We start from the raw sequence: 24,678 nt of genomic DNA, 5'->3' as shown, positions 1-24,678 counted from the left end.
AATGGTGCCAGTCCTATGACAACAGGACTGCACAGCTTAACCACCCTGAAGTGAAATCAGACTCCTTACACCATTATGCTCTTTCTGCACTGAATACCCCCAACCTGTTTAACACTTTATGCTTTAGTCCCACACGATCCACAGAGCATAAACTTAGTAGAACAACTTTGAGTCAAACACACTTTGGTCCTTGCAACAAGGAAATTAACACCATGTTTTTGAGTTCATGCATCCACAGCACATACCGAGTAGCTCTAACAACTCACATAATTTAATTTTATTATCTCTGGCTACACTTCTGTCTCAAGCCCCTCTAGGCAAGGCGCAGACTGTCCCAGCTGAAGAAAACTCTGCTTATGCTGGTGACTGAATTACATTTTCTCCATGATACATTTGCTGAAATAGTTTTCCTTTTTCCATATTTATGCCAGGATGTCTATGGTCCCAGAAATCCCCAGAGAGGCAGCAGTAGGTGTGTGGAAAATAAATGCAAAATTATACCCCTTCATTACATTTCAGGCTGTGTAACAGGTGTTCAAAGCAAACCATCCTTGTCACCACTGCTACAAGGTTTACTACCCCACTGAAGGGTAAAAGGTCATAATTGTCAGACAGATCTTATTAAAAAAAAAAGTCATCAGGCATAGCTTGATCCAAAATCCTAATCTATCTCACAGAAATCACATCATAAAGAAACATGCTTCACTAACCAAGAGACTTCAGAAAGTCATTTACCTATGGGAAAGAGAGTGGGTTATTATAAGCACTCTAGAACAGGAATGGATTCTTACTCAGTTTTGGAAGACCTCAAATCAACCAGTAAACAATGAATGGTTGTCAGAGACAGGCCATAAAAGTAGTCCAGTAAAGGCAGGGAAGACAAAGGCTGAAATAATGAGACACTTTTCTGAGGCAACAAGACACAGTATAACACACCTTGGCAGGTTACTCAGAGAAATAAAAAGGGAAATTCTGTTCTTGCTGCTGTGAAAAAAATATGCAACAGAGCTTCCAGAGGGCAGAGGGACTTGTTCAGTGTTAGCTGAGGTTGCAATTGTTTCTGTAAAATAAATAATAATCTCTGATCTCTCTCAAAACTCCAAAAACTAGAGAAAAAACAATGGGTACTTTAGAATCTCTATTTCAAGTTCATCTGTCCCAGCATCATTTTTCACAGAGTTTACTCACTAGACATTAAACAGTCCACCCACAAATCAATACAAAGCTGATTTTTTAGAAGAATTTTATTTCTACGACAGGAAAATACAAAGCCACTCAAAGAGAGGAATCAAGCCTTAAAATCCTGAGAATTGTATCAAACTGCATTCAGTGCTTTCTTTTATTGTGTATTATTAGTGTAAAGCAGCAGACATTGGCAATTCACTAGAAGATGAGAACTCTGAGGAATCTGGAACTCATATGCTGCTTTCTGTCTTTATTATTGAGAACTTCTTTTTCAAAATACTTCAGACTGTAGTGCTTTCATACAACAAATGTAGTGGGAGCATCCCCATTTGCAGATATAATATTTATTTGGTATAATCCTGATAGCAAAAATGACAGAGAAGTTATAAAACAACATATAGCCTGATGAAGGCAGCCCTTCTATTTCATAAACCACTATAAATAGGATGCATAATCACCTAAGAGGATAGTGCTGTTACTCTTAAGTATGCAGTTAAGTGCTCCACTGGCATAAACAGTATCAGTAGACTACAAAGTATTTTCTAAGTGTTACTACTAACATCATGAATACACATCTCCCGTAATTCTCCACTTCCAATAACCTACTCTCAAGTATGTTTGCATTGTTGAGGCATATTTTATATTGCATAGTTCTACGTAGATAAGGTACTACTGCTTGCATTGTTGTTGCAAATGGCTACATTACTCTTAATTGGGTACTGTTATCACAGTAAATCCCATGAAAATAGGTAGACTTCACATAGATCATTCAATGTCTTGACTATAACTACTCTTGAGTAGTATTTAATTTGTAAGTACTACATATAAGTTGTGAGCTTGCAAAGGCTTTTACATCATTAGCAACCTTAGAGCTGAGCTGCAACTGTTAATTGTAGCATGTCCTGAAAACACTGGAACACAGTTCTACACAGCACTTCTGCATCAGTCTCTGGGCATGATTTCCAAGAAGAACAGGTAGTCATGATCCTATCAATATAGAAAACAATGAAGTTATCACTCTTAATTGTCGTGGTCTAGGATAAAAGTCACACAAATTGCCCTGAAATGTGAAGTTATTGACATAAATTCTGAAACAAAAATTGTCACATAAACATACTGTCTCAACATTCAAAAAAGGACTTGGATCCCTAGTGCCTTCAGTAAGCAATAATGTTGACAGATCTTAAAACTAGATACTTTGATTTAAATACCCATTTCTACATACACTGCAACATAACTTTTCCACCTATATTTGAAAATGCATTTCTTCTCTGCAACTCATTTAAGGTTTAAAGTAGTTTTATTTTTCAATTTACCTAATAAAAGGTAAAGATTTATCTAGTCCTATTTATCTTAAAAGAGCCATAGACCAATGTGTAAATGGTTTGTATTCTCAAACGGAATTAAATCTGCACACAATTTATTTAGCCTTAGGAAGAAGTCATCTGAATTACACCTCAATCACAAAATAGCAAGTTACCTCAACCCATTATAATCAAAGTAGTTTATTAGATTTGATAAGGAAGAAATAATTTTTGTTTGTAAAACCAATATGCCAAAGTTGGATTTTTTTTCAAATCCTACCATTTCATGAGAAGTGAAGCCAAATGGTTTAGCTTCTGCTTGTTACTCAGAGGTCTGGTTGGAGTCAAGACACGCATGTCTCACTGACAAGACTGATGGGCAGTGTGCTCACCTATACTCTATCTGGTCTATCTCAGTCAACTGCTACTTCTTTAAAAACACCTTTGCACGTTACACTCAACAATCTCTAAAATGAATGCTTATTTTAAAGTAACTTAATTTCTCTTGTTCCTCCTTTTTTCACCTTCCCCACACCTTCCTTTCAGCTTACTATCAATACCTTGGTGCTCAATTCTCCTCCACTGTTTCGTTCTTCCTCCCACACATGCTTTCCCAGAACATTAATGCCTCTATTCTCACTTAACTTTTTCCGACACACTCAGCCATGTTTCTTCTGTCTCTTCTTTTCATCATTCTAGTTGTTAGCTGCCTTTCCCTTTGAGACAGAACCATGCCCAAAATGAAATTATATCCTTACCTGTCATCTCTGATTGCATAAAAAAAGCTATAGCCATGATACACCATCGGAAGTGCAGACCCAGTAAACCTAGTGTAGCCAGTCAGACTAGTTGAAAGAATAAAATTCCCACCTCCTCCACTGTAAAACAACACAAAACAAAAGCAGCACTTTTAAAGACAATTTAAAACAAGATGAGTTTTACAAAAAGTTATTTTGCCCTAGAGATCAAGAAATCGGGATGCGTAAGGCCAATGTAACAAAGTCCTTAGTATCAAGGGATACAACCCCCCCGCAGGACAAGAACACAAATTACCTAGCTGTGAAGGCATTATCCACATAAAGTTCTGGCACTGGCAGTCCTTGCTCCTGTGCTATAAGTAGGAGACCCAGAAGGTGACGATCAAAGCCTGTCAAATAAATGCAAATACTGCATTGTTAACAGCACTGTTTCCCGTTTTTCTCCTTCTTCTGGTCTGGAGAGCTGGAAGCTGAAATAGCTGCTGAAGGGTGGATAAATAACAGTCTAATAACACCCAGAATTCATATTGTAGCATACAAGAACATTTCCCAAACAGTTGATCCAAGAGGCCTTCATCACTTTCAGCTTGCAATACTAAGCCCAATTAAAAATGAATTAAGTAATATAAACCCAGCACAGTTCCTGTGGAAAACAAAACCCATGAAAACTTCCATTTCAGCCAAGGAGGAGAAGTTCCACACAGTGAAACTGGCCCACTGGCAATCACATGGACAAGGTGAGAAGGCTTTCAGGGCCACAACTGCTTAGATAACTCACTAAGTAGGATGGAGAGAGAATGAAGGTTTATCAGATGATTATTTCCCAGCTACTCTTTCTCATTCATAGAATAGCTTACCATACTAACACAGGTGGTTTAGAACTCCACCCAAATCTCTCCTCTGCCTTAAAAGGCCACATTTTCCACTTTCCACACAAGCATATATTTGATCAGAAGGTATTCTGAAATAATGTTTAGCTGGGCAGAAACTGAATCAATATTCAAAGTGAACGTGTCTTTGGGGCACCACAAAAAGTGCAAGGAGTAGCTTTTAGTTCCTCTCCCTGAAACTGAAGTAAAAAATGTTAAGGGGTAGTTTTTGCTGAGGTTGAAAAAAAGGGAACAGAAAATGTGTTAGCATACAGCAATATGCCCTTTTCACCCACAAGAAAAAACAAAACAAAAAACCCTTTTGATCCCAGAGTACCTTTTCCATTCTCACATTCCTTCCTCATTTTATTGTGCTTTGCAAATGCCTTATGCATCAGCTGTAGTCGTTGATAAGTCTGTGTAAAGTAGGGAAGACAGGATCAAAAATAAAAAAAGAAAAAACAAAAAAAGAAAAAACAATCCAGATGAGTAACACTTCAGGAATCACAGATCAGCAAGGTTTTCCCTTTCACAGTTTCCAGCTATTTTAGACTGAAGAAAATGGAGGAACTTGAAAGGTATACTAGAACCTCTCTCAAACTTTCTCCCAAATCCAAATTCCTTTTTCAGGTGAACTTGCTCATTTGTTTCCTGTATCTCTGTTCTGTTACTCAGATCACTTTTGCACTGGACAATATTCTAAATCTCATGCTCTTTCCCAAACAAGCTGAAACAATGGAGAGTAGCCACGGTGAACTAGAGTAACCAAAACCAAAAACTTCCTACACTACCACTTCTTTAGAAGCACGATAGCTTTTTAGCATGTGCTGTTGCATTTACATGATCACCACCTGTGAACTGGTCAAGCAATTGAACTAGATGATCACTGTAGGTCACTTCCAACTGAAATAGTCTGTTCTAGTCTATCATTTGGGGGGGGGGAGGGAAACAGAAGGAAAGAAAATTGTGATGTAAAAGCAGAAAACAAACCAAAAAAGACCCTGATTAAAATATACTCATATACACATTCCAAATGCATTCCCAGACTTTCTCTGCTGATTGAAATATACTTCTGTGACAGTAGTTTTGCCCAATGTCATGCTTTTTTTGATTTTATATTGAAACATACATATTAAAACCAGATCAGAATACAAGTTTCAGTAAAGGAGGCCTAGAGAAACACCTCTAGACACACAAGATCTTGACTTCTAAGATCTCAGATCTTACTAGCTCTAACTTCTTAAGAAGCATCCTTTATCCTTTTATTCATTACATGAGAGGCTGCAGCAGAGAATGTGAAACAAGGGCAGTAGACACTCAATATCGATAAAAATCAAGCTACTAAGCTCACAAGGGGCAAAAGAAGAGTTGAGACAAAAGGATTTTTCCCAAAGCGCCTAACTTTAGGTATTTTCTAGTACCTTAAAAGCAGACTTTTAAGCATCTTAATTTCAGTACTACTGAACAGATTCAATGTTTTTTTAAGCCCCAAGAGTTCATCATAAACAAAATAGCAATAGGAAGGTATTTGGAGATGCTATTTAAAATTACAAAGAGAAAAAGTAAAAGGCTACAGTTAGTGTTGGAAGTAAGAAACCTCTATGTGTATTACCCACAGAAGCCTGATAATTGGTTAGAAAATAACTGAAGAGCAGGGAAATAACAGGAATCCGTACCTGCAATAGGAAAGCAGATTTGAATAATGGCCAGAAAACTGAGTTTTAAAGCTGCAACACAGGCCATAAGAAGCCAAGGAAGACCAGGAAAATACACTCTTGAACATTATAATTATCAGTCACACATACTTCCCACTAGCCATATTCCTGTATGTTTCTCAGGTGCACTAATAATACAGAACCTTTGCATTTCCTAAAGATAGATAGTCCTTTGTCTCAAAAATCTTCTCCTTGCTTCATTTCTGAGGCTCTGAGAAATGCGCAGTGAGGACAACAGAAAGAGCTTTTGTACAGCTCTCACTTGGCGAGAAAGGCATGACATGCTTTGCCAGCCAAGCACCAGAGCGTAGTTGCTGGGAAAAAAAAATGTTCCTGGTTCAGCTATTCAAATTCTGGAATACATCCCTGGTGCCACTGGGTCACAAACAGATCCCAATCTTGCTCTCAGACTCAACGATTAGATTAACATTTCCTTATTTCACTTAAAAATTAAAACAACAGAACCACTCCATAGCACTGATTCCAACTCAGTCACTTTCGGGGGGGTAGGGGGAGGGGAATAAAAATAATAATAATAAAAAATAAAAAAATTAAAAAAAAAAAATCAATGTGAATGTAACTCAAGACACTTACACTCTTGAAACCGAAACGTAAATAGGCTAGAAAACCAAACAAGCCCACACATGACATCCCACCTCAGTCACAATGACCAGAACCAGACTTCAAGCAACCCAACATCTGAAATCTGTCTCACCGGAAACAGGCCAACTCCCAATAGAAAAATGAGTTTTAAGTAGTTCAAATGACAGGCCTTCTAAATACATGACGATTAAAGTAGGATTTCAGTATTTACACCATCAGAAGGATCCAGCATGGATCTGCACCATTCCACTGCTTCCACAGTACACGGTCTTATGGTCTCTGTGCGGCCATGATAGAAACGCCTGGTCATGGCAGTTTCGTAACAGCAGCCTGGGCTAAGAAGAAAAATTAGGGAAGAGGATCTCATTAACTTAACAAAACTATTAGCTCTCTGAAGGAAAAAAAAAAGTCCTGCCAAGTATCTTATACATTAGCTCAGTTACAATTTTCTTTAAGCTGTGTGTCTGAAAGAGAGCCACAAAGGAACTCTACGAGCTTTTATGAGAAGACTGAAAACATGCCAGTGGTATAATCACACCTTGAAAAGACTGGATTGTCATGACTGTTTTCTGCAAACTACAAATCTATCAGCCTCTAGTATAAAAATAAGCTGAAATTCTGTGCAAGCTTCAGTTTCACTATGTATTTCCATTGAAGAAACCATCTACACTATCCAAAAACTCAAAAATTAAGAGACACACTTGAACTAAGCAGTGTGTCCCAAGGCATTTATAAGGATAAGGCTCAAATCATTCTCTGTTGCATACTGACACACATACAGCTTTTATCTGGAGCATCCCCAGCCTACCATTTACTATACAACTTACATGAAACATACTTGTGTGTTTAGAACAGACCTAACAGGCTATTTCAGTCAGACAATTAATTTATTCCAACGTTCAAACTGAGATCTACCAACCTTTCTTATGATGAGACACACATCTCCAGACTAAACATCATGCTCATATGACGAAACCCTCCTTTTTCTGAAGCAAGCAACACTTGCCAGGTCAGTAATGACTTATACAAGCCATAATCAGTGCTTGTTAGCAGACAGAAATTTGGGAACACCAATACAAGGAAGAATGTTGCCTTTTACCAATAATACAAAGCAAAATGTCACACCCACACATTTACAGGGACACCATCTATATCTCTAGTATTCTGCTCAAACCTTCGCATCTAATGTTGCTAAGGAAAGTGAGACACTGAGGTTTGCAAGGTTTTTTTACAGGCTTGGAAGACTAACCATTTTACTGATGGCTGTCACTTGGTACAGACAGAGCTTTCTTCATCTCAGCAACTGTCTGGCATTAAAGAATCCTGACCCACTGCACATTTGGTGTTTGCCTAGGTATTTACTTTGAACAGCACAAATCTACATTTCCATGGACTGGCTTCTGCCCTCCATTGCACAGTATGTACACGTGTGATCCCAAGGGGCACAAGGACACAATTCTCCTGCAGGTGAGAGCACAAGCCTTGTGGATTTCAATGGCACAGAATAAGACCTGATGCAGCTGTTACTTTAAAAACCCCTTTACTTCTTCATTCTTCTATCACCATAGCAAATGGCGATTTGCTGACACACTGGCACTGCAAGGCCACTGCATATTCCCAGATCCACCCCTTTACTCAAGAAACTAGGTTTTTTATTCCTAATCTGGGTAATGTGGTTTTCTTACCGTCCATGGCATTTGTAATAAGCAAGCTGAAGGGCAAGCTGCACAAATGTATCGGGATGAAGTTTCCTCTTTCTAATCAATGCTTTACCAAAGGATGTGAAGGCATAATTCACTAGATGCAAGTCAGATACCTGGCATACCAAAGGAGGAAAAGCCACACAAGTCAAGGAATGTCACAACTTGGTCCACTTCAAATAAAACATACTTGACATAAACCAACAATGTAACAAATTTAACTGTGGTGTTAAGTCCCCCTTTATCAATAACATTCATCCCTGTTCTCCAGCCTGGAGAACATAAAAACATGTGAACAGAAAAAAAAAAAAAAAAAAAAAAAAATCAGTGATAATTAAGAGAAGCAGCAAGAAATTCCACCTTTTTGTAATACAATTCTTTAGTACGTTCAATTTCCTTTATAACTTTTTGATCCACTGTGAATACAAGTTCCTCTGGCCACGGAATATCCCTCACTTTATCTGATCCCTGGGAGGATGCAGAAAGAAAACAGAACGTTATCCATAAGAAAAGACACATTAACTAATAAACCTGAAAGTTTAAAAGGATAGATACCTTCCATTTTCCCTCATTTTCAATAATCTTCTTTTCAGCATAAGATAACATGGTAATTAAAGCCATGGCATCAAATGGAGAATGCTAGAATCATGTAAAACAAGATACCACATTATTTGCATAACTGCAAGAGGATCAAATTGCCTTTTCCCCCCACCCCACGCTTTTTTCTGCGGATCAACATCTTTACTGCACAGTGTTGGACTTGTTTTTCTAGTTCTACAGTACACATAGAACTACTGCATGTTTTTGACTGCTCTCCAGCCCAGACAGGGAGGCACAATACACTGCTATGGAAAAGCAGATTTCTGGCCATTCAATAATGAGTCTAAAAAAATCTTGAGTTTAAAGACACAGCTGTTCAAATACCTACATCCTACAAAGAGTTAATTTTAAGCCTTCTTGTGCAATGTATTTTTTTTACTTTGGAACCCCTTCATTAAACACTTTTAGAGATAAGATTATGATTTCAGATCTCATGTTTGTAATTCAAGTATAGTGTAGTATCAAACACTGTGAAAGCAGACTGCTTTTGGAAACTTGCCACACAAGGTGCCTAGTAAACAAGGCTATACTAAAGAGGAACACATTAAGCAATTAAAATAATACTCTGAAAGGGAAAACTTAGTAAATAAATACCTGAAAGGTTTATAAGGGGGAAGAATTTTCAACTTACATCACAGAGTGCGCTACAGGTTCCATTGGAAAAGAATATGCTATTGTAGGATTTATCTCCCCAGCGTACAGTCGGATCACCTACTAGTCCCAGCCTTGTAACCTAAAGCAAAAGTTACACATTGTTGGGTTTATAAAACACTGAGTACACTGCCAACCTCTGTCAGCTAAACCAAGCCTACATTAAGATGGTGAGACCTCACTGACAGAGAAGACATTTTCATCCAGTTGAAGATGAAACATAATTATAAGCCTATGTTTTTAAATTATAGAGTGGTAATAAATTGATGACTATATTTTTTGAGAACCCTGAAAGATAGAGGGCTAAAGATTATGAAGGTAGATTTCAGCATTTCCCACTTTCAATGTCCTAACAATTCAAACTATTTAAGTATGCCTATGGATCAACAAGTAGCATTATTTGCGTATTTATCTGCTTCATTTTCTCTGTTCTGAAAGAGCAAGAAGAGATACTTCTGCATATATGCAGAAGAAATTTTTATATAAAGGTATTTTTATATAAAGAGGACTAAATATGAATTATCAAAAAAACCTTAGCTACCTCAGTGTAGTCCTCAGGAGTTGCATGGGGACTAGAATCATCAAGGCAGACCACAAACAAACTTCTCTGAATTTTTTCCAGAAGAGTTAAGTTCTTTGGATCAAGACTGATCAAATATTCACGTAACTAGAAAGCATAAAAAGACAAAGCTAAGTGAAATGATGCATTTCCAGTGATCCCAATGTTTTTTTCAGGAATCAACAAAGTACTCCCACCTCTGCCCATTTTGTCCTTTCATTGCTTGTTAGGGCCGCCAGTCCGGGTCCATCTGGTTCACTATGGCATCTTTTCTGTATATATGTAAGTTGCCTTTAAGAAGATTTAAAAAACTGAAGTTAACAAAGAAGATATGAAGAGAAGATAAAAGTCACCCTTTTTCTCTCTTTTTTGCCAAGCTGGAATTTTGGTTCTACATTCACAAGCTAATGTGAATTTTCAGGAAACACAAATCAGCTCCCTTGGACTCTAAGGGCAGTTGGAGACCTGGTCTGGTTTTGGTCACTAACAGTTAATTCAAATTGCAGCTACCAGCCCAGTATGAACTTAAATGTAAACAACCATGGTCCTGAAGTGTTATTACACACTTAATTTAAAACTACATTTAAGATTTCATCAGTGCAAATCAAACTTTCCTGAGCAGCAGACATCTGCAATACTGAAGCTTTGCAGCAATTACTCAGATATAAGAGCAAAACTTTCACTCAAGATAAATCCTGAAATTTAAAACAGAACAGTAGCTACAGTACAACCTAAATGTAGAGACTAAACTACACAAGAATACTTCTCTTCCTACCTTTTCCTTGCATTTTCCTTCTGAAGAGCTATTAACAGATAGCTGCTTTTTAGTTTGCAAATTCAGTTTTTCACATGCTGTTCTAGGTGTTAAAGAAATTCCAGAAATTACAGGTGTTTAATCTGGTTTGTCCTTTGTTCTGGCACTCTTGCTCATTAAACTTCACTACTGATCATTAGTTACACAGTTGTCAAAAATATAAGACACCCATGATGAGGTTCTAAAAAAAAAAAAAAAAAACCAACCCCAAAACACCAAACCAAAAACCCCACCAAACCAAAACCAACCTGCCCTTTCTACAGACAATAGAAAGCTTTAGGGGGGGTTTTGTCTGTATTCCAGATGTTTATTTCTTTGTTGCTTGATCTAACAGGTACAACTACAGAAATCAGAAATAAATACCTTGAAATATCTTAAGTATTAAAGTACCACACTTTCAAAAAAAAGTGATTTTTCAGCTTCTCTAACTAGTTCTTATCTTGCCTGAGGAATATGGCCATCCACCTCCTCCCAATTTTAATTACAAGTTTTCTGTTGTGCTTTATAAGCAGCACTTTGACAAATGCAGTAAATTACTCCTAGATGAAATGCACAATCCCTCTCTAGTAAGCGGATGTGATCAATTTGGGATTTATATGCAAGAGACTTATGCTGAAACTACCTCTGTATGTGACATCAGAGTTTGACAGAGCAGAAAAACCTGTGGCCTCAAGGTACTGACAATTTGAAAAACAGCACCTCCACATGCTACTGGGAGATAGGAGATACAGCACAGAAAAGCTTTAAACGTTGCCAGTTGCACTAGTACTGAAATTTAGTATTTGAAGAACATGATTCCTTCTCTCTTCTTTGCAGCAGCTCAGGAATACAAAAAGAGTCACAGACATGGCTGGTTGTCACAGGTCTGGTGCAAAGACAAGAAATGCAAGTGAAAAGCTGGTGTAGTGCTCTGTAGCTAGCAGGAAGTCAGTCAGTATGTACTACAATTTTGGACTCTGCTGCACTCAACAGGAATTCCAGCCCCTCTGTTCTTGAGAAAATTGACCGCAAGTGTTATTAGATGTGAATCAACATGACAATGGTGCTTCATCTTTGATAATGATTAAGTAGCAATGAGACAATTATCAGTGCGGACTAGTCCTGAAAGGAATGATATTACTTTATAATCCTAGTAATTCCATGTCAAGAAACTTCACACATAAATCATGTTTCCTACGGAAACATCTTCATTCAACCGTTTTGTGAGGTTCTATGATGTATTACAACAGTACATGATTATCATGCTTCATGGCAAGAAGTTGCCATCCACTGAACAGAAATCTACTCAAACCTGAACCCTCAGCTAGAGGAGAAGTTGCAGCCTCTTTCACACCTAATTCTCTGGGGTGGACAGAAAGACTCTCTTTTGTATGCAGCTTAAACAGGACAGCTCATTTGAAACAATGTAGTTTGAAAACCTGAAAATCTCTGGAGGAGTCACCATATTGCCTTCATGTATGGTATCAAATGCAAACACTCGACCTCGACACATAACTATTAAGTGAGATGGGCATTCCCCTTCAGTCTCTGAAATTAAACAAAAAACAAAACATGAAAATCCACCTGCGGAGATAAAGTGAGTGACAGATACAGGAAAAACACTAGCAAGTCCTACAGACCCATGCTTTTGTTCAAAATGAGGCAGACTTTCATACAGTTAAAAACAGGAAAAAAGAAAAAAGAAAAAACTTTTTAAGTCCAATTGCATGATCTTACTGCAAATTTGAAGACGTTTTTATAACCATCAGAGAAATACACAGAATTACATAACTTTCACTGTTATTAACTACTTCAAGTCACTGTCATGACCTAATAGCAAATGTCATTTATTTGTGTATCTTGTAGGCAGGAACATCCCCTGCTGAAATGAGTGTTGCTTGCTGAAAAATGGGTAAATATAATGCAGCAAGCAGGCTTCTATGGTACTTTGCAAATGAGTCCTTCAGTTGTCACAGTGTTTATGCAACCAGTTTCAGTTATGCAGCTCAAGACCCGAGATGCACTGCAATGTCAACCAGACCTAATCGGCACATGCAAATCTGCTAAAAGGGAGCACTGACACACAGATGTGGCCACTATACAGAAACACAGATGGTACTGTTGGCCCATGCTAGGCCAGGTACATTTGCAGAGCACTGCCTTATTGAATCCATCTATCTGGAAGTAAGACTAAATAAAGCTGGAAAAGATTCTGACAAAAAACAGATGTTAAACCCCCAAGAAATGTAGCTACATTTTTCTCAAACTGAGCCACTGTGCTACATTCTCTTTCAGTCCAGTACTCCGCCTTGAGAAAAAGAAGAAATGTATGCTACTTTACTCACAAGTTTCTAACTGAACAGACACCCACAGAAGTCTTAATCTAATAATCTACAAGGCTTTCACATCTGTCTCTATGGTCCTACTTTCTAAATCAGACAATACAATTCAATATATACCTGATTCAAGACATTCTAGAGTGAGGAATTTGTCATTTCATGTAAACCCCATCTTCATAGATCACGAAATTAATTTCTAACATAACAAAAGTCAGAAGGGATGACATCAAATTCAGTTCCTTTAGGTAGCCTGGTCCTAACCAGGACTAAAGCAAAGGGGTAGAATTAAGTTTGGAAATTAACATACCTAGAATTAAGTGCCTGAGATCTCACTACAGTGGGTGGAGATCTACCCCATACACTCAACATCTATTGAGCTCTTCACCTGTTCTTACTAAGGTGTCTGCTGCAGCCTGAACCAAAGAGCTCTCCAGGTTTCACTGATCAGGCTCTCTTGCCTTTTAGTGTAGTTTTTGACTCCAAGCTGACATTACCTGGCAAATTTTAGGTGCCCTGCTCTGCAATCTGAATACTACTTCAAGTGAGTAGACCACACCAGTTTCCTCTCTAGCCAAAGAAGAAAAACAGAGTCCTCTCCAGATGGCAATTCCTTCCACCTATCATAGACACCTGCATATTTTAATGGCCTAAATCCTTCTCTGGAGGTACTCGTCTTTCTCCATGAATCACAGAGAAACAAAACAACTAACTGGACTAAACATTTCACATGGAGGCAGACAATCTACATGGAAATGGGTATCACCTACCATGTGTGACATGAAAAATTATAAACCTAAGATTTTTTAATAAAGTTCTTACAATATCTTAAGGCAGAAAATGGAAGTGAATGACATAAATTGCATCTCCATAGGATAATAGCTTTGTTTATTAAGTGTGATCATAACAGAACATTGAATTTCCATCATTTGAATGTTTTCTCTATTTTTTGGTATTTAAACTGACTCTTCAACTGTAACACTAAGATAAAACCCTTCAAACTTGCCTTCAACTTTGCATTTTCTTGTCACATCCCGTGGTATGGAGATTTCCTTATATATTTTCTATGGAGCAAGACATAGACATTCCTGAGTCTTAAAGAGGCATACACATTCCTGAGTCTTAAGAGGAATTCACATCTCCCATATTCATCTAGAGTGACACTGCTGAACAACTCTGGTCACATCAGAATGTGTGTGGGAGGGGTGTTACAATTTCAGGTTGCTATTTACTAATACTCAAGTATTTGTTAGTGGAGGATGAATAAGAACATCACACTTTTTCTGGAGTGCAAGATCAAGAGCTAGAGTAAAACTGCTGGGAGTTTAAGAGGATGGCTTCAAGAAGTGCTGTGGAGTACTTTCAAGACTGAAAATAGAAGCAGCTGACCAAGCCAAGAAACAACACTGATAGAAAATAAGTAAGAATCATCCCAACAGAATGTATGGGAGGGAGCACACATGAGAAATGCATTCTGTGGAAAACTATGCAATTAGTAATGATGCAGAAATTCTGTACATATAATACGCAGAATCCACCCACATTTATAAACACATGGAATTTGTCTTTTTTTCCAATTCTTAATGCTGGCACATTTATTATAGGCATCAAGCTGGTAACACACAACTTGAAGCAGTGCTTGCTTTTAATCTTATTTAGTAAGGACTAAATACTGGACCAAAAATGTCATTTGTAGATTAGATATCTTCTTTGCTTTCTTATACAAGCACTCAACAACTAGTACCTGATTTAGTGCTTGAGAAAGCAAGTATTTTGTGGTTAAAATGACCACTCCATTAGCCCATTAATACAAAATCATTTGCTCATATTAACCTCCAATTTGCATTTGTTTACCAGTTTTAAAATAACTGCCGATCGAGTCTCTGGTAACTCCAGGAATTCTGCAAGTGCAGAAGAGCATTCGAAATTGGTTCATGTCCAGAACAGCATTCCCAGATCTCTCTATAGCCACCTTCTCTCTGTAGTAAACAAACACACAAAAATCAAACAAGAGAAGCATCATTATGCAAGTAAATCAAGGTAAGACCAACCCATCTTTTACTGCAAAGAACACATGCCACTGAACATAAACATATTTTTGTGACTAAAGTACACATAGATCATTAATATTTAGAATCAATTTTTTTTTTCTTAAAGTCTTACGTTCGTAATAGATCCCAGTATTTCAGGGTGTGCCATATATTTACACATGCTCTTTCTATCTGAGTGCCCTCTTTTGGTGGCCAGCAGTGTTCAATATAGGGACCAGGGCCTGCCATATTACAGTGTATTTGCGTTGAGATGCGAAGATCAAGATAAGCCACATTCAGCCACCAGTCCTCCAGCTGAAAACGAAAAATGTTTAGCATCAGAAATAAGTTGTAGTCACTAATTCTTGATTAATGATTGTTCATCTGCCTGCATTTTTTACTACTTTATTAATATTTTGAATAGTATTTCCTATATGACAGAAGGCAGAGCAGTGTTTCAAAACTAACTGCTGAGAGTAACGACACATCTAGCTCTTCTATTTTCAAGCCTGAAATAAAGTTGAATACTGCTTAAGATTATTAAACTGTAAATTATGATGAAGAGTTATTCCCTGATATTCATCATCTTAAACTCTTGCAGATGTCAGCTGTGGCTGCTGTGAATATCAGACAGATTACTCTGTGAAAAATAGAAGGAAAGGAGATTTGTGTTGAGAGTCTGGGACGGACAGTTCATAACTTATTTTCTCTACTATCATCTGAAAATCCCTGCTCTGGAATGTGCCATGTTAAGATTTACAAATAAATTCTACCTGGCAACAACTCCTCCTTGTATAACCTTCTCTGTTGAACGACAACTTTAAAATGTTACCACATAGGTTTCTTCAAGTTAGAAAGAGACCAAACTCTAAATTCCATTCTCTTTTTTTTTTTTTTTTTTTTGGCAGGCTAGAGAGAGGGGAGGATGGAGGTGTTAGAAGAGACTATCAGACAAAGCATTCAAAAGCTGGTAGGTGGCTTAACATTTCAGTTAGTGAGCTCTCTTAGCCACTCAACTTTGAAAAAAACCAAATCACACGTACAAGTGAATGTGTTCCTATCCATAGACCAAGTGGCAGATATAAAGAAGATCCTAAGATTAAAAAAAGCTAAATGACTCTCTAAATTATATCCCAAACACCGAACTTTCCATAAGTTGAATTATGATTTCTGACATATCTAAATACATACCCAATTCCTTCTTGTTTTAGCTCTTTCCAGCAATTTTTGATGCAACTCTTTCCCAATCCCATTTTCAAATTTTTTAACTATATCCTCAGTTCTTTGATATTCTTCTTGATTTAGAAAAGGTTTCACTGTAAAGGAAATGTTTTTATTTTAAAGACAACCGGATAATGAGATTTATTGCAAGATTCAGGTATCCACAAGCAAGGAAGTGGATGAAAACACTCAACATTTTTCTAAAACAAGTATTTGAAGGGAAAACACCTTTTAAAAATCTGTAAATATAACAGTGTGTTCTAATAAAACATAAATACATACTTTTAAATAAACACAGATGTTAGCAGGTGAAAGTAATTGCTGAAAATCTGAAATACTTGACAGATAACTAAATCCAATATATTTAAAACTGTAGCTGGAAATACTATGGAGTTCTGCAACTCCATCAGCTGACACAGAACTCACCGATAATTAAATTTACATGAACTTTGGACACGTCTGCCACCCTACTCCACCAACCATAAGCTACTTGCCTTTATTTTCAAAAGTCCATTCACAGTCTACAAGTACCTTCAAGCCACCAATTCTCATTCACTGTCCCCATATTATGCTTACCTTTGAATGACATTGATGGCAATTACTACTACCCCACTTTTATATTTTAAAATACTTAGGGATTTCTCTCAGATCATGTGCCATACAGGCCAAAGCTCTCTGTAAACATTTGCAAAATTAGTCATTATTTTAATCTAAAATCCTCCTTAAAGCCTTTTTCCTATGAAGTCTATGACCAGTAACAGGCATTGCTGATGTCAGTTCCATACAAGCACATCTCCCTGTCAGCTTATACTTTGCCTTGTGTATCATGTATTTTCTGTTATCTTTATACTTAGATTGTGAAGTCAGTGGCAAACAGAATGGGAGGGTAGGAGTTTCCTGCTGATTCAATGCCAACAGAGGTCTGATTCATTTTTGAGGCTGCTGGACACTACTGTCTGTTAATTTCTTGTCTGCCTTACTAGTGCTAACCCTGTGATCTACTTAGAGCTGTTAAGAAACAAGGAAGTATACTTGTTTAATCTTTAGTAATCAGGTATCTGTATCATCTCTAATCTAGCTTTTGTGAGCAACAGCAATTTCAGCTGGGCGAGGTGTCAAATACTTATCCTTGTAGAACTTAAATCTTACTTCCACGCAACCGTGTCTTGCTGCAATTATGGCTGCTTGCCTGCAACCACTACCTTTTTCTTTTTTCACAGATCTAGAGATGATCTAGTTCAACACCTCATCTCAGCAGGGTCAGCTACAGCAGGTTGCTCAAGACAGTGCTGTGTTTTGAGTATCTCCAAGGATGGAGACTTTACAACCTCCCTGTTAACAACCTGTTCCAGTGCTTGGCCACCCTCACAATAAAAACAGTTTTCTTACATTTAAAAGGAGTTTCTTGTATTTTAATTTATGCCCATCATCTCTTGTTCTGTCACTGGATACCACTGTAATGTCTGGCTCCCTGTACTTTACTCCTCCCCATCGAGTATTTACATATATTGCTAAGATGCCCTTCCAGAGCCTTTTCTTTCCCAGGTTGAACAGGCCCAGCTCTCTCAGTCTCTCCTCGTTTGTCAGATAATCCAAGCCCTTAACCGCCCTCCCAGCCCTTCATTGGACTCTCTCCAGTGTCCCTATGTCTCCCTTGTACTAGTGAGCCCAGAAATGGGCACAGTACTCCAGGTGTGGCCTCCCCAGTGTTGAACAGAGGGGAAGGATCTCTCTCTCTACCTGCTGGCAACACTACTTCTAATGCGGGCCCCAAGGCTGCTGGCCTGCCTTGCTACAAGGGCACATTGCTGGCTCATGTTCAACTTCACACTACCAGGACCCCTGGGGCTTTTCTGCAAAGCTGCCTTTCAGCCAGTCAGCCCCAGGTTGTGCTGGTGTGGGGAGTTATTCCTCCCTGGTTGTATGACTTGGCACTTCCCTTTGTTGGGCTTCAAGAAGCTCTGATCAGCCCATTCCTCCAGCCTACCAAGCTCCCTCTGCTGACATTACAACCATCTGGTGTATCAGTCACTCCTTCCAGCTTTGTGTCACTTACAAACTCAAAGCACACTCTGTCCCGTCATCCAGGTCATTAATGGAGATGTTAAACCGTACTGGACCCCTGGGGTACACCATCAGAGAGTCGTCTACATCTGGAATGCACGCTGCTGATCACAAACCTTTGAGCCCAGCAGCTGAGACAGTTTTCAGTCCACTTGATGGTCCACTACCTAGTCCATACTTTATCAGTTCATCTATGAGGAATTAAAAAAAAAAAAAAACAAACCACAAAAATCTCCCCCCCCCCCCCCCCCCCCCCCCACACACACACCAAAAAACGGTTTCAATGAACCAAAAGCCTTGCTAAAGTCAATATAAACAATACCTGCTGCTCTCTCTCCATCCACTGAGACAGTCACCTCATCATAAAAGGCTATTCGGTTGGTCAAGAATGATTTCCTCTTCACAAACCCATGCTGCCTACTTCCAGACACCTTTTCGTCCTTCACTTGCTTAGAAATGGTTTCCATGATTATTTATCAGGCATTAAAGTGAGGTTGATTGGCCTGTAGTTCCCAAAATCTTCCTTTTTCCCTTCCTGAAGACAGTGGCGACATTTGCTTTCTTCCAGTCCTCAGGAACTTTCCCCAATCACCACGACCTTTTAGAGATATCAGAAGTGACCTCGCAATGACAAAGGCTGGCTCCCCCAGCACTCATGGCCACATCCCATCCTAACAGATCCTATAGAGCTTATCCTGTCCAATCTGTTCCAAGTGTTCCCTATGCTGATTCTCTTCCAGCAAGGGTAAGTCCTGCTTGCTCCTTTTGAAAATAATTCAATTTTTACCCTAATCATAAAAAGATTTTCAGTATTTTGCACTACCTGTCTTAAGGTGAAACATAAAGATCCATTTTCATCTACATTCTGGCCTCCTTATGCTACTCCACAACAGTATCATGCAAGTCCTAGTGATATTCTTCCCATTTCATAGGGCAAACATGGAGAGTAAGGGCCAAATACTACCTACAAATGCATTTTAAATGCATGCTGACAACCTCAAGCAGCAAGACAGAACATCCACTTTCAAGCATTATCATACAGTACTTGTGTTTAAATCGCACTGAAGACCTCTGTAAGTTCCACCACAACACCACCAGGACTGGAAAGGTATTAGCATTTCACCTACACCTAAGCTATGAACATTCAGGCAGTGCCTAACATATGTAGAACTTAGCTACATGCAGCTTGATTTGCACCATCAGTTTCAAACACAGATAAGAAAAGAAAAATAGCAACAGAGTCATCCACCTATATCATTTAGCAGTTTACAGTATTCACCCAGGAAACAAAGAGTTGAAAGCCTCCCCAGACTGACAGTAGTCCAACACCCAGGTTTCTCAGAGTGCAACCTTATTACCATGCCATATTGTAAGATAAGAGTGATTCTCCTCTGTTATTCGAGTTACAAAGTCATTACAGAGCAATACACACACACACAGAAGAAAGAAAATAAGCAAAATTACTGGGTTCTGGTATCTATTCATAGAATCGTAGAATCATTTAGGTTGGAAAAGAGCTTTAAGATCATGGAGTCCAAGCGTTAAAGGGGTGACTAGATGGCTAGGAGTGACTGAGACTGCTAGGGCACTGGAACACATGATGAGATGAGACTGAGAACTGGGTTTGTTCAGCTTAAGAAAAGAATGCAGGGAAGACCTTGCTGCTCTCTGTAACAACTGAATGGAAAGTCATAGCGAAGATAAAGTATGGTTCCTCTCAGAGATGCAGAGAAATAGGGCAAAAGAAAATAGACTCAAGTTGCAACATAGGAAATTTCTGACGAGGAGAGTGCGAAGAGTGGTTTTTCTTTTTGTGATTGTTGCTGATTTGTTTTTTGTTTCCCCTCCCACAATTGTGAAGGTGATCAAACACCAGAACAGGTTGCCCGGAGAGGCTGTGGAATCTCTCTCCTTGCAGATATACAAAAGCCAGCAAAGCAAGGCCTGAGCAACCTGCTGTAGTTGGACCAGCTTTGAGCAGGGATCTCATCTAGATGAACCATTCCCAACCTACGTGCTTCTATGACTACAGGGCCTCTTTCCACTTACGAACTATTTTATCAGATGTAGAAGCAGTACTATCAGGAAGAAGCAGCACTCAGCCCCTTTCTCCCTAGAGTTCAGTGAAACTTCTGTCTTGCCACTTTCTCCAGGCCCACAGATCTTGTCTTCCTTTCTCCATATATCAGCTCCATCCATGAACAAGTAGTATCCTGTGAAAAACACCTTCAGTTGCATAGTTAAGGAACCCTCCAGAAAGCTGGAACTTTGGGGTTTCATACTTTCAGGTTGAGTCCAAGCTTCCAAGTCTCAAACTCTGAGGTGATCTGAAAGGCTAAATAACATGGCTACAGCCACCTTCTCTGCTCAAGGCCTACCTTCAAAACAAGATTAGTAATTCTGAATCCAAAGCAGAGGTAGCTACTGTAAAGCCTTAAGTAAGACACCTTCTGAGACCTACTCTGTCCAGCTTTTCCAGTTGACTGGCTTTAAACAGACAAGTGCTAGACCAACAGGCACACTGACTAACATTAAGTGCCTGTGGTCTTCCTCCAACCAATGAAAGACAGGAGTTCCCAAGGAATGATTCACAGCATCTATGAAGGGTCATTTGGAGGTTCTGAATTGTTCTTCAGAAGCACTTCCTTTCCTTCACTCACCTTCACAGACTAAATAAATGACAAGCTGAAGCAATGAGAATCCCCAAGCTAGTGTCTAGATTGTGCCCTGCACATTCTGGCTTTAAGGGATTTGTACAAGGGAAGACTGTGGCAGAACAACAAATACTGGACTAACTTTCCTCCAAACTCCAGCAAGCCTAAATGAGATCAACAATGCTTTTGATGAGATCAAAGTTATAGAATGCCTTATGTACAAGAACAGTAAGTAGGAAGTTATCTTCAGCATGAAAAAAAGGGTCATGTGACAAGGCATTTATGAAACCATAGATCAGTCAGAAACCAAAAGCAAACAAATTCACCATCAGATTTTATCAGTCCATATGAGAGTTATTTATTAACTTGGAGAGCCAGGGTGTAAAAAACTAAGTTCTAAAGGGAATACTGTTATTGCAGGTTCACTACTGTTGCAACACAAGTTTAGTTAACCTGTACTACAAGAAAGAGAAAACTTTTTGACACACAAACCCACATAACATTTTTTTCTATAAAACCACCATTTCAACATTCTGCATCAAAAAGCAATGATGTAAGGAACACCAAAGAAAACCTATTGCCATCTACTGGGCCATTTCCACTATATTCAGAATAAAGGGGAAGTCAGAGTGAACTAAAGGATTTCTGTTTTGAGAAAGGGAAACTCTGGTGTAATATATTTATGTTAAGGAGAGAACTCTAGGTCTTAATCTGTTAGCACTCCTGTATTACTGTATTCCTGTATTGTTAAGACACAGAGCAGATGCTCCAGAAAAAAGCTCAATGCCTCTGAGTTCTGAAAATTATTAAAGAAACATAGGAAAGTAATCTCAAGCTACCAGGTAATGTATTTTTGTCATCCCCAATATATCAAAGCCTAATATGATAATAAAGAACTAACCAATCATATCTACTTTATAAACAAAGGCAGACACATGTGCATTGATGCTGCTTTGAAAACTTTTCTCTTATGTGATCTTCTTTAGACAGCCAAAATTTCAGGGCATAAATTATCCAAGTTAAATTATCCAAAAATACCCACCACTGCCTTTTCCTACTACTGTATAGTTAATAGTACTGGTGAGAAAGAAGAATGTGTAAGTATTAAAAAGTTTGAAATAACTTTTTTTTTTAAACAAAGATCCTGCGCAAACACAGTCATGAACAAAGTAGTTATTAGGCAAAACCAAATTTGGATGGAAAAATATCTTTTATTAGACCAGCTGATGTAGCTTGGGGAAAAAAACCCCAAACAGACTAAAAACCCCAAAACCTTAGGGGGGGGTGGAAAACTCAAACCAAAAAGTTAACCTTCCCATATGTCCAGTTCCCCTGAAGAAAAGCAAATAGGGATAAAATGGAAACTTTTACTCAGGTTGCTCTGGACACTTAGTTCCTGTTTTGAACCTGTAAAATGATCTTTTGCACTCTAAACTTGTCTGGATCCCCTGCCCCAATTATGTCAGTCGATGCAAGCTGTCTCTACATATCATTTTGCAAACCATCTTCAGATTAGCCTGGCTGTAACAGCACACGTCATGCTACTACCACAATATTAAGTCATTACCTGCATCCAGGTATTTACTTAGAGATTCATCTAGAGGAGGTACTGGCAGGGAAGGCAGAGAATCTTGGTACTGAAACGTTCGCTCCTCAGAGGATTCAAGCACTTGCTTTTCCATAATGCAGATCTGCAGCACATCAACAGACTATTAACGAAGCCGAAGTTTGATGAAGTATCTCCCCACACCGTTTTCTCCCCCTCTCCCGCCCCCAGCCACTTACACAGTAAAAGACACGTATCAGGGAAGCGTCCCCCGACAAAGCCGGGATTTGGCTTCGGATCGAGGGCTTCTTGTTGGCCTGAAGCCACCAACCGAGACCAGGGGGGTAACTGGGGAAGGGGGAAATCACTCTCACGCCGCCCCCCCCGCTCGGCGGCCGCCATCCCGCCGCTCGCCCCCACCCCCGACCTCCACCACGGCCCCCACAGCCGCAGGAAGGGCGATGGGGGGCGGCCCCCTGCCGAGCCCCGCTCTACCCCAGCGCCCCCCGCCTGGCGGAACTGAGGCCCGCGGCGGGACAGGGCCGAGCAGGGCCCGGGGCCGCCGCCGCCCCGCAGCGGTGTTTACAGCAGCTCAGGGCCCGCGCCGAGGAGCTGCCCCAGAGGCGCCGGTGGACGGGGCTGGAGGGTAACGACATAGCCCACACAGCCGAGCCACCCACCCGTCCGTCCGACCCACCCTCTGCCCCACCGCCGCGCACCCCTGAGAAAAGAGCCCGGCGGAGATCACTACCCGCCCCGTGGGACGCCGCTTTACCGTGGCCTGGGGGGTTGGGGTCGGGGTCCGGATCTATGGCCGCCGCCGCCGCCTCAGCCGGCCGGCTGCCCGCCTGCCTTCACCTCTGCCCCACTTCCAAGCGGGCCCGGAAGGCGGGCGGGGCGGGATGGGGAGGGCGGAGGGGAGGGGAGGGGAACGGAACGGAACGGAGCGGCCGTGCCCGGGCGGGGGTGGGAAAGGGCCTCGCAGCCCCCGAGGCTCCGGATGGGCCGCGGGCGTGAATAAAAGGGCAAGAGGAGAAAGAGGCTCCCCTCGGGCCCTGTGAGGGTAAGGGTCTCCTCAGCTGATGCTCCGCCCGGGCTGCGCTTATAGCCCTGGCGGCATCCCCAGCGGGCCTGAGCCCAGCTGTGAACCCTGAGGGGGGCTCCTAGCCCAGGGGTAAGCAGCACACACACACACACACACACCCCTCCCCGCTTTGTAGTGGGAAGAGCTCAGGGGGCTGCAGGGACGTTTCTGTGGCTCAGGTCTGGGAGGAAGCAGTGGGTTTCTGTCTTGCCTGTTAAAGTGGTGTGTGTGAGAGAGGCTTGTGGGGTAGAGGTATGAGGGGCAGCTCCACAGGAGTGGGGGTAAGCACAGACCACCAGTAGTATGACTAAGGGTGGGATTTGGAGCAGCCCTCATGTCCTGGAGCAAATGCTTCACTGCGTGGTGGAAGACCACTTATGCTGGGCAAGGAATTTGAGACTTACCCCGTCCCACTTGCCATGGCTAATGGGGTTTCTGCTTTCACAAGCACCTGCCAGGACTGTTCTTTGGCACCCAGAAGGGGTCTCTGCCACCTGCGGATGTAGGTGGGTGATGTGCGATGGGGAGCTACAGTCATCCCAGAGATTTCTCCTTCTCATGTCACCCGGGGACCTGGCTGCTCTGAAGACCTCCTGACAGAAGACTGGCAGCTCAGAGAGGTCTTGAAGTAGTAAAAGCAGTTGAATGTGACATAGCCATCAGGGCAGGAGAAGGAGGTGTGTGTCAGGCTGTCCGCATCATGCAGGAGTCTGTACAGGTTTGGGCCAGGCTGAGGATGTAGCCTGATGCCTGCTATCATTGCCTCTAGGCAGAGACTCAAGACCTCTGCAGAAACCCTGTATAACCCTCACCAAATTACAATCTTACTCACTTCCAGCCCTATGAAGCTCCAGTTGTCTTTGCTACTATAGACTGTGTGAGGACTGCTGCTTCCTATGGCTTGCTCTTCCCTTATGGGGACTGTAGACTTCAGATGTATGTGGCCATCCCTTTCATCAGAGGTTCCTGTCACACACTGGGTTTTAATACTAAACGTTTGCTTGAT

General features: G+C 40.4%; 1 protein-coding gene across 2 annotated transcripts; it reads right to left on the bottom strand.

The window, feature by feature from the left end:
- Positions 1-1,226: 1,226 nt before the first annotated feature.
- CROT (carnitine O-octanoyltransferase) lies at positions 1,227-23,478 on the bottom strand. Of its 2 annotated transcripts, XM_074900217.1 has the most exons (17): positions 23,364-23,478; positions 22,610-22,733; positions 16,295-16,419; positions 15,237-15,418; positions 14,928-15,052; positions 12,177-12,285; positions 10,142-10,235; positions 9,927-10,052; positions 9,366-9,467; positions 8,690-8,773; positions 8,495-8,602; positions 8,120-8,250; positions 6,646-6,769; positions 4,454-4,532; positions 3,543-3,636; positions 3,248-3,367; positions 1,227-2,172 (listed from the first exon to the last, which is right to left on the bottom strand). In XM_074900217.1, the coding sequence occupies exons 2-17, from the start codon at positions 22,722-22,724 to the stop codon at positions 2,052-2,054; spliced, it is 1,839 nt and encodes a 612-aa protein (XP_074756318.1). In that variant the 5' UTR covers positions 22,725-22,733; positions 23,364-23,478; the 3' UTR covers positions 1,227-2,051. The 2 variants fall into 2 exon arrangements, with proteins under 2 accessions (XP_074756318.1, XP_074756319.1); XM_074900218.1 differs by lacking the exons at positions 4,454-4,532; positions 6,646-6,769; positions 8,120-8,250; ... (4 more) ...; positions 10,142-10,235; positions 12,177-12,285.
- Positions 23,479-24,678: the final 1,200 nt, after the last annotated feature.

Source organism: Athene noctua, chromosome 2, assembly GCF_965140245.1.
Source record: "Athene noctua chromosome 2, bAthNoc1.hap1.1, whole genome shotgun sequence".
Taxonomy (NCBI): domain Eukaryota; kingdom Metazoa; phylum Chordata; class Aves; order Strigiformes; family Strigidae; genus Athene; species Athene noctua.
The sequence above is the reverse complement of the archived record's forward strand: the minus strand, read 5'-3'. Positions and strand labels throughout refer to the sequence as shown.